Here is a 14,777-nt window from a genome sequence, read left to right on the forward strand (position 1 = left end):
CCTATATACCTTTATAAATCTAGCCCTTAGTCTATAACTTTAGATAGAATCATAACATATACTAAATTGATGCTATGCTTTTAGTCTGTAGAGTTTACACTAGCATTTTATTGGCCAAAATATAATAGTGGCAATGTAAGTTTACAGAAAATATACACTGATATCCAACATTTAACAAATATTTATTGAGTTTCTTGCAGTTTTTCTAAATGCAATGTTTCCTGGTCTGTAAATAAATTCTGTTGTTGTTGTTACCTTATACATCAAAAGTGACTTACTGCTGCAGGAGTTGCTTATCTAACAACAAGACTTTTCTACTCTGTAAATGCTGTCACTCCTTTCCAACTGAGCTAACAATGCATAATGTGTGACTTCTTCAGATGATTATTTTCATCATTACATTTCATATTTCACACTTTTGTGGAAGATTGGGAATCCCTCCTTGCTGTTTCAATTGCGTGTTTTTCGTCACAAGTGAATACAAGAATGTTCTCAAGTAATATGCATTTTACAGTGCTATAAAATCATATGCTTGTTGTAAGGGTGCTGTGTAAGTTTAGTAAATGCTACATATTTATTGATTTATGAAAATTTCTTAAAGGGGATAGTTGTTATAAGTTAGCTTGCTCCAGAATTATTTTGTTTTTGTTGTAAATAATCAGTATTCATAAATAGATTTACCATCAGAATGGTTATATTCTTGACCTTGCCCTAAAGGTGCTGAGCAATAACCATACCCATTGACTTCCTGTTGGATCACTGCAGGGAAAATGGGAAGGAACTTAGGCCCAGGAGTTGGGGCACTAGCCTAGGATTTCAGAGGCCTGGGTTCAGTCATCTACTGTGCCACAGACTTCTTTTCTGACATTGGGCAAGTCACTTGCTTCAGTATTTCAGCCAGCCACCTATAAAGATTCTTTCCCCACCTCCCAGTGTATTCTAGTTTTGGGGAAGGTTATTTCATCCGCGATGGCCACAGCTGGGGATGGGACACTGGCCAGAAAGGGCCAAGGTTCTGACATGGTATGAAGCATTCTCTCTCTCAGGTGCTTGGCTGGCTGGTTTTTAATCACATGCTCAGGGTCTAAATGATACGTGAGGTCAGGAAGGAATTTTTCCCCAGGTCATATTGGCGGTGGTCTTGGAGAGCTTTAGCCTTTCTTTGCAACATAAGAACATAAGACTGGCCATATTGGGTCAGACCAGTAGTCCATCTAGCCTTGTATCCTGTCTTCTGAGAGTAGACAATGCCAGATGCTTCAGAGGGAATGAACAGAACAGAGCAATTATCAAGTGATCCATCCCCTGTCATCAAGTTCTAGCATGGGGTTGCATCCCTGACCATCTTGGCTAATAGCAATTCATGGACCTATCCTCCATGAACTTATCTAGTTCTTTTTTGAACCCAGTTGCTTCTCTGGGTGTCCTTCACAACATCACCTAGTAACGACTTCCACAGGTTGACTGTGTGTTGTGTGAAGAAATGCTTCTTTTTGTTTGTTTTAAATCTGCCGCCTATTAATCGCATTGAGTGACACCCACCCCCACCCCGCTTGCTCGTGTGCTATGTGAAGGGGTAAACAACACTTCCTTTTTTTCTTTTTCAGTCCATACCATTAATGATTTTTTATTCTCCCCTTAGTCATCTTTTGCATGTTGAGCAGTCCCAGTCTTTTTAATCTCTCCTCATATGGAAGCTGTTCCATATCCTTAATCATTTTTCTTTGCCCTTCTCTATACCTTTTCCATTTCTAATGCATCTTTTTTGAGGTGGGGTGTTCAGTACTACATGCAATATTCAAGCTGTGGAGCTACCCTGGATTTATATAGTGGCATTATGATATTTTCTATCTTATTATCTATCCCTTTCCAAATGGTTCCTAACATTCTGTTAGCTTTTATGACTGCTGCTGCACAGTGGTCAGATGTTTTCAGGGAGCTATCCACGATGACCCCAAGATCTTTTTTTTGAGCGGTAATGGTTAATTTAGATACCATCATTCTGTATAGATACACCTCTACCCTGATATAACACTGTTCTTGGGAGCCAAAAAATCTTACCGTGTTATATGTGAAATCGCGTTATATCGAACTTGCTTGGATCCACTGGAGTGCGCGCACACAGCCACACCCTCAGAGCACTGCTTTACCACGTTATATCTGAATTTGTGTTTTATCGGGTCGCGTTATGTCGAGGTAGAGGAGTGGTTGGGATTATGTTTTGTGATATGCATTACTTTGCATTAATCAACATTGAATTTCATCAGCCATTTGTTGCCCAGTCACCCTTTGTAATTCTTCACAGTCTACTTTGGACTTAACTATCCTGAGTAATTGTGTATGGTCTGCAAACTGTGCCACCTCACCGTTTACCCCTTTTCCCTATCCATTTATGAATATGTTGAACAGCACTGGTCCCAGTACAGATTCTTGGGGGATCCCGTTATTTACCTCTCTCCATTCTGAAAACTGACTGTTGATTCCTACCCTTTGTTTCCTGTCTTTTAACCAGTTACTGATCCATGAGAAGACCTTCCCCTCTTATCCCATGACTGCTGAGTTTGCTTAAGAGCCTTTGATGAAGGACCTTGTCATAAGCTCTCTGAAAGTCCAAGTACACCATATCCACTGAATCACCCTTGTTCATGTGTTTGTTGGCCCCTCTCAAAGAATCCTAACAGCATGTGGGTGTGGGTCCTTGCAAGGATTATCTGGGTATATCTCACTTAATCCTTTTCCTGCCACTGAAGTGGCCTCAGGCACTGATGCTCTTCAGTACCTCCTATTTTCTTCCTGTGGCATATAATAGTCTGTCTCCTGGGGAGTGTAATAATTGTGGTTTCATTTCAGTTGTTTGGTTTAGTGTGTATGTTGTTGGGTGGTGTGCCGTGCACAGGAGGTCAGACTAGATGATCTGGTCGACCCTTCTGGCCTTAAACTCTATGGCTCTGTGACTTAATATCCCTATGTCTCAGTTCTCCAACTGTAAAACATGGAGTTAATAGCCCTTCTCTGTCTCCCAGGGGTGTTGTGAACATTACACACCTGAGATGGTAAGGCCCTCAGATACTGTGGTTATGGGTACTTTAGATAGATGGATGCAGGTGCTCAGCTCCTCTGAAAATCTGTCTACTTATTTAAGTGCCTAAAGTTGGGCATCCTGGAGTGGAGATTTTCAAAGGCACAAATGGTTGGGTGCCCCAGATTGAACATTAATAAGATTTGAGCACCTTTGAATGTCCGTAAATCCCTGTCCCTCAGAGGCCCAACTCCAGGCACCCAGGTTTGAAAACGTTGGGCAAAGAGTTCCTGAGACAGGGGACATCAGCCTAATTTTATTTTCATTTTAATTCTATAGTTCAAAGTTCCATTCAAAATTATCTCTTGTTTTGTTTCATCTCTGTTGTAAAATAGCCAAATTATGGAAACCAGCAGTATGGACCAAATAGCCAGTTTCCTACCCAGCCTGGTCAGTATCCAACTCCCAACCCTCCAAGACCTCTTACATCTCCCAGTTACCCTGGACAGAGGATGCCTACCCAGCAAAACACGGGGCAGTACCCTCCTCCGACAGTCAACATGGGACAGTATTACAAGGTGAGACCTTGGGTTCATTGACTATCTCATCTGGTGCTGGTGAAAGTTCTTTCTTCCTTGTTAGTGGATAAAATGAGACTCTGGCAATATTATAGGATCCCCAGATAGGGCCTGATAATACGTCATTAAAGACAATGGAAGTTATGCTATTGCCTTTAATGAGTCAGAATCAAGCCTATAGTTCAGTAAGCTATGCCACATCATAACTTGGGGGCACTAAGTGGTGGTTCAAAGTAGAAGTGATTGCCAACCTGAGCCTGCCTTTGAGGTTTGACATTTCTGGTTGTGGCAAAGCACAATGAGGGCACACACTGCACAGTTCTTGGATTAATTGAGAAAATTGCTTTAAGATTAGAGTAGCCAAGTCATTTCTGGTGTTGGATTCTGAGCCAGAAGAATCTTAGGGCCATTAAAATGCACATGGTTCTGGAAATAGGGATGTTTTGTCATTATTTGCATGGGAGGTGGGTACTGTTTGAAATGACAGCACTATTGGAAAAGAATAAGGAATCATTTCCCACAGAAGGTCACTCATTGCCTGATGTGGGATGCCTAGAAATATTGCTTTTTCTAAAGCAATTTTTACTATATTGTGGCAGCTTCTGTCCCACATTGTCAAGATGAATGCATCAAGGAGCTATATGCTTAGCTGGTGTAAATCAGTGTAGCTCCATTGCAGTGACAGAAGCTACAATGATTTATGCCAGCTGAAGATCAGTCATGAGTGTTTTAAAGGTGAAGGATTCTATATATATTTTTTATCCTGTTTATTTTTGTTAGGTTTTTAAAATTTTGTTTTGTTTTATAGCCAGAGCAGTTTAAGGAACAAAATAGCCTTTTCTGGGAGTGACCCGTGGCTGTGTAAAAGGGAATCTTAGTTTGGTTTGAGAAGAAAATCACAACAAAATTTGAAAGGGGAACCGTTGGTCTATCGAAATGCGTTGCATGTTTTTCATGGATATATAGATTGATGTGGTAACCGGATGAATAGATGAGCTCATGGAGAAAGGCAGTTCTCCCAACTAAGGGTCAAGGCTCTGAGTTGCAATATAGATGACCTGGTCTTTGGGAGTTTGAAGATTGTGGAGACTAGAGCCTTGATGAATTAACTGTGAGGAAGTTTGGTCTCAGCAGAGACAGGAATGGGTATAGTCTGTAGTGCCTTTCAACTTGTGACTGCTCAGTGACCAAAGATAAAACGCTCTCAGCCAAAGATCATGTGCTATAATATTTACTGCTACATCAAGAGGAGAGGAGAGGAGGAGAGTAAGAAAATTAGGGGAAAAATAGGAGAGATCAAAGGTGGAAAGCCGGATAAAGAGGCAGGGAAGAATGAAAAAGTGGAGCATTTGCAGTTTCTGGGGCTTGCAACTTCTTGCCTCAAATCTAGACTACTGTATGTTTTTAAAGTGAGAAGTAAATCCAAAGAAAAAAGAATCAGTATGTTTTAAATAGTGCCAGGCCCAAGCCACAGTACCTAGATATTGATTCAGTGTTTAATAGCAATATATATGATTAGGTCTTTTTTTTTTTTTCTTCAAAATTCAATAACAACTTGGTATTATTTATTTTCTAGCCATCAAGGCCTGTACCTGTGGCAAATTACCCTCACTCACCGGTTCCAGGAAACCCCACGCCACCCATGACTCCAGGGAGCAGTATTCCACCATACCTGTCACCTAACCAGGATGTCAAACCACCATTCCCACCTGACATTAAGCCAAATATCAATGCTTTACCACCACCTCCAAGTGAGTAGCAAATGGAGCGGCCCCTCAGCTTTTACTGTCTCTCCTTCCTCTGCCATGCATATCCCACAACCCAGAGGTGATGCTTTAAAAATAGCATCTTGATAGCTATTTTTTGACATGGAGAGAAATGTTGATTGCCAGTTGATATATGGCGTTGACCAACCACATTATGCAAGCTACTCTGAGAGGAAGGAACCAGGAAAGAAGAATATTTGTTTCCAAACAAAGTACTGGAAAATGCCAAATGGCAAACTCTCTCCAAAGTTAAACTTTTAAGGACATTTCCCCTTAAATATTCCTTTAGTTGATTTATCAGAATGAAACTCTTAATTTTCAGCTGTTTCATGTTGTTGGGTCGGTTTATTGCATAGAATCTCCATCAATAGTAATGTGGTGTGTTTTGGTCAAGGGCAAAGCTATTGAATACTACTGAAGAATAGCTTAAAGGGTGAATATTTATAATGGTACTCCTATTATGTCCGTGCAGACCTCTTAAAAATATTCAGTAGCATGCCAAATAATAATGTATACAATAACTCCTCACTTTAAGTCATCCTGGTTAACGTTGTTTCATTACATTGCTGATCAATTAGGGAACATACTCATTTAAAGTTGTGCAATGCTCCACTCTTACGTTGTTTGGCTGCCTGCTTTCTCCACAGCTGGCAGCCTCCCTACGCTTCCCCCTCCCCACCGCACCTCCCGCCCACCAGCAGACCCCAAGGATCAGCACCTGTCTCCTTCCCCCCCCCCCCCGCCCATGGCAATCAGCTGGATTGTAGCGTTTCAGGGGCAGGAGGGAGGAGCGAGGACTCGTCTCACAGGCTCCCCCTCCCTCCCCTGCCTCTCGAGCGCCGCAAGCCAGCTGATTGCCCTGGGCAGGAGGCAGGGGGAGGGAGGGGGAGCCTGCATGCCAAGTTCTCGCTCCTCCTCCCTCCCTCCTGCCCCCTAAACACCGCAAGCCAGCTGATTGCCCCAGGCAGGAGGGAGTGGGGAGGAGCGAGGACTCAGCGTCCAGGCTCCCCCTCCCTCCCCTGCCTCCTGCCAGCAGCAGTCAGTTTGCTTGCAGTGTTTAGAAGGGAGGGGAGGGAGGGGGAGGAACAAGGATGCAGCGTGGGAAGTAAAGGGGGAGGAGGTAGGGGGGAGAAGAGGCAGGTCAAGGATGGGGGCTTGAGAGAAGGGGGGGAGTGGGTGGGCTGAGGATTGAGTCCCCCCCCACCCCATGTGCTTGCAGAATAGGGGAAGCTGCCGCTGCTGTGCAGTGTGCTTCCTCTAGCCTACAGGACCTTCAGCCTCCTTGCCTGCCTCATCTCCAGTGCCAATGGGCTGTGCCTGTGTAGGGTAAGGCAGGGGCACCTCCCAGCTGTACTGTATGTAGAGTATGTTTGTAAACGCACAGCACGTACACACTACTCCCCCCACCCCCCAGCGTAGTATTAAATTGCTTGGTTAAAAATTATTTAAAACTTATACCTGAATTAAATTGCTTGTTTAAAATTGTTTAAAATGTATATAATGCCTTTTGTCTGGAAAAAAAAAATTCCCTGGAACCTAACCCCCTCATTTACATTAAATCTTATGGGGAAATTGTATTTGCTTAACATTGTTTCACTTAAAGTTGCATTTTTCAGGAACATAATTACAACATTAAGTGAGGAATTACTGTACTCCTTTCAAAGCCACTCAACCTCACAGCTATGTTTGGCTGAGAGTGAGTCAGGAATAACACCATCTCAGTGGCTATATACTCATACAATTTGTCTAGGGTCTAAAAGTCACTAAAGAATAATCAAATTTTAGGCACTGGAAGAAGCAATATGTTCTCTATAGAAAGTCCTCTGTTGTATTAGCTCTTTACAACCAGCATTTTGGGGTTCATGGGGAGCTGAAAGATTAAGGTTATTGGTACTGTTTTAGCTTCAGCAGCCTCAGAGGGAGGAGAGTATTTTAGGTAAGAGTTGAACAGCAGCTTCTGCTTCTGATGCGTAAAGAAGAAACACAATCTTAAATCCAGTAATTACAATGGACAGTGGTAACCTTTTCATACTCCAAGTCTTCCTGCTTCAGAATCACTTCAAACAAACCTGTTTTTTCAGCCAGAACATACCCGCTGAAAATAGTTGGCCATCATAAATTGTGCATAACAAGCAGTAAAGCTCTTCATGATGGGAGACTGAATGGCTTGTGGAACTAGTAATAGAATACCAGAGCCTTCCAGCTGTAGATGACCATTAGAACCGAGACTTGTTACCATCTACTGGCACACTTGAAATGAGTTTGGTAATCTCAATTCCAATTTCTAGGGAGAAAATAGCCACATCACAGAAAAATAAATAGCAACGCACCACCACAACTGGCATTAATTGGCAGGCTCAGCAGAGTGATTGAATGGTAACTGAACTAATCTCTGACAATGAAAAATGGTCCCCCCGCATCAGGTGGAAGGCATGACTGTCGTGAGAGGCACTTTTGCTGCTCCTTTCATAAACCTTATCTGTGGATATAAGTAGAAGACATCAGTCCTCAGAGCTGTCAGTCTGCTCCCTATCACCTGCGCAAAATCCACTTATACAATTATTTGTCATGTCATTTTCTATATGTGACTGTACTAGGTTAACCCCAGCAATAGATCACTGTATCATTTGTCATTATTCTGTATAAATATACACATTGTTATTGCACTGCAGATGCTAAAGGGAAAGTTCACACTTTCTCTCCCTCTTCGATCCCAGCCAACCACAACGATGAGCTGCGTCTGACATTCCCTGTGAGAGATGGGGTGGTGTTGGAGCCCTTTCGGCTGGAGCACAACCTGGCGGTCAGTAATCATGTCTTTCACCTGCGGCCAACCGTCCATCAGACACTGATGTGGAGGTAGGTTTGAGCAGTGTTGTGAGGCAATCTTGTGTGGCTGAAAGCAAAATGGTGGAGAAGATGAACTTTGTTTGAGTCAGTCATGGATTTCAAGATTAGTAAATATGGTCTGGATAGAAAAAAAATCCCTTTAGCTCATATATATTTGAGCAACCCTCAACGTCCAGAGAGTGAAGTGCAATAATATGCTTCCTCATTCAGTTCCCAACCCTTTGGCTGGTGCTAAGTTATATGCCATCCTTCCAAGCAAACCTGATGGAATCAATGTGAATGGGGCAAAGGGCAAAGTCTGTAAAATAATCATTTAAATGTACCTTTTGACTTGTGTCATAAATAGATAGCTAAGGGTTAATGTTTCTTTTACCTGTAAAGGGTTAACAAAGGGAACCAAACACCTGACCAGAGGACCAATCAGGAAACTGGATTTTTCAAAGTCAGGGAGGGATTTTTGGGTCTGAGGTCTTTTTTGTCTGTCCTTCTCAGCTATAGAAGGTTCTTTCTATCTTCTAATCTCTGTTTCCAATTGTATAGTCAGGCTAGAAACACAATATAGGGCTTTTTATGTTGTTTTGGTTTTGTACATTGTGTGTAGCTTGCTAATGTTTCAATTGGGGTATCTTGAATCGGATGTTTCTGTATATTTTTCTTATAAGCAATAGCCTGTAGTCACTCTGATGCAGAGATTACATTCTTATGGTCTTTTTCCTTTCTTTTCTATTAATTTTCTTTTTAGACTTGTTTGAGTTTTTCTCTCTTGGGTACGGCTCAGGACGAAGGGGAGGCGGAATTCTTTTGTGTTAGATCTACGGAGGGTGAACTCTGCGAGCACCCAGGAAATTGGTGCGAAGGGGGGGAGAGAGATAGAATCATTTCTGTTTCCTTGTATTTGGGGTTTGTCTCTTTGTGGAAGAGAGGAGACATGCTTCTTGGTATTGTGATGTAAAGAGATTGCATCAGTAACTCTCAGGTTAGCCCAGAGAGGAAAGTCTGGGTGGGAGAGAGAGGGGGGAAGGGAAGTGGGTTATTTCCCTTTGTTGTGAGACTCAGACCTCTGAGTCTTGGGGTTCCCCAGGGAAAGTTTGGGGGACCAGAGCGAGGCAGGCGCTGTAATTCCTGTCTGGTGGCAGCGAGATAAGATCCAAGCTGGTAATTAAGCTTGGAGGTTCATGCTAGGCACCCACATTTTGGATGCTAAGGTCCAGATTTGGGAAAGAGGCTTATGATAACTTGCTTCTGCTCTTTCTGGTAAAAGTGCTAGGAGCATGAGTAGCTGAGACCAGCATGCAAGGATCATTTATGGAATATTTCTGAACAAGGCATACTCCTTGCATCATCCAGAGGTGATCTTGTGTTACTGTGTCGGTAGTTGGCCTGAACAATCTGTGATAAGCTTTCTCACAATACCTTGGTGAGGTTGCTTCTATTTTCAGCTGGAACTCAGAGGTGCAAAGGTATCTGAAAATAAAAACAGTAGGCAAATTAAGGACCTGATTCAGAGAGATGGTAAATTCAGTGGCAGTTATAGGTGCTAAGCCCCTCTCAGGATAAGGCCCAAATTTCAGATAGAAGGTTGATTTTGGAGAGCTGTTTTAACTTACCCAGAACAGAAATGAGCCAAGTGACTCAAGTGCAGCTTTCCCCATGCAACATAGCTCTTTCACCTACAGTAAATATTGCTTTTCATCAGAGACACAGAGAGCGAATAGTCCCTCTGGATTATATTTTGCAGCTCTATAATTCAAACTTGCATAAAATGATTCCAGATTCTGTACTGGCTTTGATATATGGACAAGGAGTGAAATGGCATTAAATCAAATCAAAACCAAAGCCTTGATTTGTTTTCATTTCCAAATATTGTAGGATGGACTTGTTTTGAATCTGTGCTTGTGTGCCTTGGAGAATTTAGTTTTGTCATTATCTTGTCTTATTGTATGGAACTTTCCTTTGTAATACATGAAACAGCTGAGCAAATGAAACCTCGTCTCATCAACACCCTTTCCAGTGTGCCCAAAATTCCCCTTCTTCCAGTTTCTCTAAGAAGTCATCCTTCAAGCCTGGACTAGGTGGATCATTGGATTAATAATGTTATGACCTCAAGATTTTCCATACTGGGACCCAATGCAATCACCCACCCATTTTGTAATGTGGGAAGGGTGGGTGGTTGTAACCTCCTGGGCATGATGACTCCTGGTTGAGATTTGACCTAGAATACAGATACTTATTTGCCTGCATGATGTTGGTAGTCTCAAGCCTAGGAATTAGAAATGTGAGAGATTTAAAACAAGCTACATCCAATAATTAATTCCCAACTTTGAGGTCAGTTATTGCTTACTTGCATTTCATTATCCTGGAGTAGTCACAACAAGAGGGAGTTTTGACAGTTATTTGCTGGTTATTAATAAGTAATCATCATTGGGGATTGTGCAGGCTAGTTCTGTAGATTTACAGAGCTGCACTGAGGCATGAGGCTGTTTCTTAATACCTGATCTTTCTTTAAAAAAAAACAAAACTCCTTTAGCACACTGACTTGGACTTGTATTTAAATTCCTTTTAATGAAGACTCCTCAGTAATTTGTGCTCAGGTTTTCCACCTTGAAAAACTTGTTAGTGATGGAAGACCAGGGGCAGCCTGAACACGCAGAAAACTGAGTCTTATGTCTGTCATCCTTATCTCGTTCTTTTTCTCTGCTTGATCACACAGTTACACCCACATGGAAAATGCCCAGACTGTGTCTCTAACCCTGTCAGCTGTGTGTGGAACATCAGTTGTGTTAGCATTTGTTGTACAATAGCTCAGCTAAAAGAGAATAGATATTAGATGGCATTAAGAGATTTTGCACGTTGAAATTATAATGAAGTAATATGATGTTCACCTTGGACTGCATGGATTCCAATGCATGTATTAGTCACATGAATTCTAGACCAAACCTTTAGATTTGAATAGAGAATGATGGAATGGGGCCAATTGTGAAGGTTTTTATGCTAGATAAAATATTGAGTAAAATATCCCTCTGATAGTCACACAGCTGATGGTGATGCAAATATTCTTCTCTCTACTGGGAACTCCATGCTCTTACAAAGGAAAAAAATGAAGAGAAAATCAACCAGGAGAATTTTGCCTTAAAAATGGATCAGTCTTTGCTCACCACAGTTTATGTATTATCTATCATTGTGGGGCAGCCTGGCTAGAACACGAGATTCTCCACATTTCCATTCCTCCCTATGTGACCCTGGACAAACTTTTTAAGAGGGGTCAGGGAGGCAGTTTTGTACTTTTCAGCTTCTGCGTAATGTATAAAGACTTTCCCTGTTGTTTTTAATCTACTTGGTTTTAGGGTAGAGATATCGGATCCCCGTGTCCCTCGTTTTATTTTTTGTGCTAACTAGATTTCTGTAGGCTCTGAATAGCGATGTCACTTGAGATCTTCACCTGAGTTGCTTTCCTTCCCCAAAAATAGAGATTGTGATTCTAACCTAAATCTCCGGAATTTCTGAGCATGACCACACCACCCGTATAGGACATAAACGTGACCTTTACAGGGAAAAACCTGAGTACAAATTATCTGAACCTTCAGTAAAAGCAGTCTAAACACGAATCAGATTCTAAGAAACAGTCTGAGCACAGGGCCTCCATTCTTAGACTCTAACAAATTGCATTCTCTTCCCACCTGCTGGGGGTGGGGGAGAGAGCAAGCTGCATCTCAGATTATGGTCTGGTATGCCATCACTATTCATGTCCTTCAAAGGTCTTACAGGAGAGTCCAGCAAAGAGAAGGAAATTATCACCTGATGTTTCTTATGTAAAAGATGGTCAGCAATGGACTTTATGGCCGTCTTTGTTCATAATAAATTAACAGTGAAGGACAAAACCCCAAAATTTCAGTTTAACTTTCCAGTCCATCTTTAACCTCTCTGTACTTCAGTTTACTCATTTGTAAAATGAGGTTAATACTGACATGATGGCATGCAAGTGCGCTACTATCTACTGAGGCCTGGTCTACACCTCAGATTTAGGATGAGCTTTATACATCACTCAGGGCTGGGAAAAAAATTGTGCTTTGTGCGATATGGTTAGGCCGACCTAACCCCCACAGTAGATGCAGCTAGGTTGATGAAAAATCAGAGAGATAGATTACAAAAATAATTTCATGAATGTGGGACTTGTCTACACTATGACACTATTGCAAAAGTGTAGTTGTGTCCCTGTAGCAGCTGAAATACCCTCAGTTACTCAAGGGTTAACTTCAGCTCAGTTTGGTATTATCTGTCATTGTCATAAATCAAGAGTAGTTGCTTTGGAGATGGGACATATGTTTTTAGGTAGGTAGGCAGGGATTCTGCTACTGAGATGATCCCCAGGCTGGGTGAGTTCTCCTTACTCTTGGAATGTGTTACTTGCTTTATTTTCTTGTTATAAACACTAACGCTTGAAGAAAGACCTACCTGACTGCAACTTTTTCCTTTCCGCTGAGTCATTCCACCGACTTACAACCCACCTTTGTAAAGCACTTTGAGATCTCCACATGAAAAGTCATGTATAAGCGTAAAGTATCATTATTATTATTATTATTCTCTCAAATTTCAGATGCATGAGCCATCCTGTGTTGTGTCTGTTAATGGCTTTTATGTGGAGGATATGAGTTATGCATTTATTATTTGTGAGGCATTTCCAGAAAAAAAAATCAGAGTTGAGCAAAGCAGAGTTAAAGTGAAGGGGGTGGGATGGCACAGAATTTCTAGCATCCCAAAAAAATTCCTTTAGTCATATGAAAACAGAGTTTAAGCCAGGTTTATGCCTTGCGGTACAGGTCTGACTTGGAGCTGCAGTTCAAGTGCTACCACCACGAAGACAGACAAATGAACACAAACTGGCCCGCATCAGTCCAGGTCAGCGTTAATGCAACCCCTCTTACCATTGAACGTGGCGACAACAAGACATCTCATAAACCTCTGCACCTAAAGCACGTCTGTCAGCCGGGAAGAAACACAATTCAAATTACAGTAACAGCATGTTGTTGTGTAAGTACATGGGGCTTGCTGCTGCCGCTGACTCTATAGGTCTGTGGCACAGGAAGGAACTGTCTGGAAATGTTCACTTAGGCCAGCAGTTCTTACCTCTCTCACTTTTACTTTTTTTTAAATTTTCATTGTTGGGAGAAGGGAGGTGTCACTGATTTTAATGTAGGTGACAGGACAGGGCCAGAGAGAGAGTGCTAAAGACCGTGTCATATTTTAACCATGTCATAATTTGCTGGAGAACTGGGGCAGCATGGGCAGAGCAGTTACCTTGCCAATATGTCTCTGAAGGGGAGAGTGCATCAGATCTCTGTGCCCATTCAGTACTTGCCTTCTAACAGTTCTGATAGCAAGGCAGGTAACGTGACGGTGGATGGTTTTCTTGCTGTGGACACTTGTCCACTGGGAATTGGACTGAGGCCAAAATCTTACTTCACACAGAGCATCAAATTGCCATTTCTTTGCCACCGTGACTCTGGGCTGGGTTTATACCAGTGAGGTAAAGGTGAAAGGCTCATATCCTATTACTCAATCCACTGAGCCATGCAACTGGCCTCCCACTGATAGCTCTCAATTACAATTAGCATAGATTGTACTTTTAATGGAGAGGGGCTGCACACTTCATAGTCTGGGCTTTCTGCCATTTCATTGCCATTGGCAAGGACAGAGAGTCTGGGGACAGCTTTCCCAGGGTCAGAGTCTGAGACAATTTGAAGAGAGACCTTAAGCTTATGCCCATTGTTTTACTTCAGACTTCTTCCTTGCACAATCTCACATTCCTTGTCTTGTGCCCCACAGTGCAGTGGCGGATCACGTATCTGATGGCTAGGAGGACAGGTCATCTCAGCAGCCTTCTTAGCTATTCTGAGTGCAGGGCAAGTGGGCAATAGGGCAGGGGTAGAAAATCCAGAGGTCACTGTGACAAACCCCATAAATAACAGATTATCACATCACATTTTTGACTTTCAAGGGGAAAATGATGCAACGAATATTACCTTTTCTTAACAGCAACATAGCCAGGTGATAGGTGTTATGCAATCCTAGACTGCAACTTCAGACTGTCCTTAAAGGGAGTGTGTTAACTCAGATGAGCAAAATCCACTCTAGCCTGTGTTTGCAGGGTTCTCTTGGAGTCAGTGCAGAGCTGCATATGTGCCATTCAAGGGCAGAACTCTGCACCACCCAGTGGTGTATAACAATGTAACATGCGTGGTTCTGTTAGTAACTCAGTGATTTTTTTTTTCAGTCACACTTGTTCGTACTGCAGTTAGTGCACCGGCCATCAGTTCGTTCTGTGCTTCAAGGCTTGCTAAAGAAACGTCTTCTCCCAGCAGAACATTGTATCACTAAGAGTGAGTTTTGTGTGAGAGAGAGAGAATGTATTAGAGAGGAGGTGGATGAGGGATTATCTTTTATTGTACCAGCTTCTATTGGTGAGAGAGACAAGCTTTCGATCTACACAGAGCTCCTCGTCAGCTAAAAAAAAATGTAACCCCCTCCTGTCCACCATGCCAGGGTGGGGTTGTTCAAGGCAGGATA

At 42.3% G+C, this 14,777-nt stretch overlaps 1 protein-coding gene across 13 annotated transcripts in view; it reads left to right on the plus strand.

The window, feature by feature from the left end:
- The window catches only part of ZMIZ1 (zinc finger MIZ-type containing 1), a 522,010-nt gene that overhangs the window by 485,446 nt on the left and 21,787 nt on the right, over positions 1 to 14,777 (plus strand). For 10 of the 13 annotated variants that reach the window (XM_032786391.2, XM_032786404.2, XM_032786405.2 and 7 more), the window contains 5 exons: positions 3,415 to 3,597; positions 5,174 to 5,348; positions 8,036 to 8,222; positions 13,031 to 13,241; positions 14,485 to 14,590. In XM_032786391.2, coding sequence (XP_032642282.1) covers positions 3,415 to 3,597; positions 5,174 to 5,348; positions 8,036 to 8,222; positions 13,031 to 13,241; positions 14,485 to 14,590 — 862 coding nt within the window. The remainder of the gene's footprint in view (positions 1 to 3,414; positions 3,598 to 5,173; positions 5,349 to 8,035; positions 8,223 to 13,030; positions 13,242 to 14,484; positions 14,591 to 14,777) is intronic. The other 3 variants (XM_032786400.2, XM_032786403.2, XM_032786408.2) reach the window with 1 other exon arrangement.

The sequence above is a fragment of the Chelonoidis abingdonii genome, chromosome 15 (assembly GCF_003597395.2).
Source record: "Chelonoidis abingdonii isolate Lonesome George chromosome 15, CheloAbing_2.0, whole genome shotgun sequence".
Classification (NCBI taxonomy): Eukaryota; Metazoa; Chordata; order Testudines; family Testudinidae; genus Chelonoidis; species Chelonoidis abingdonii.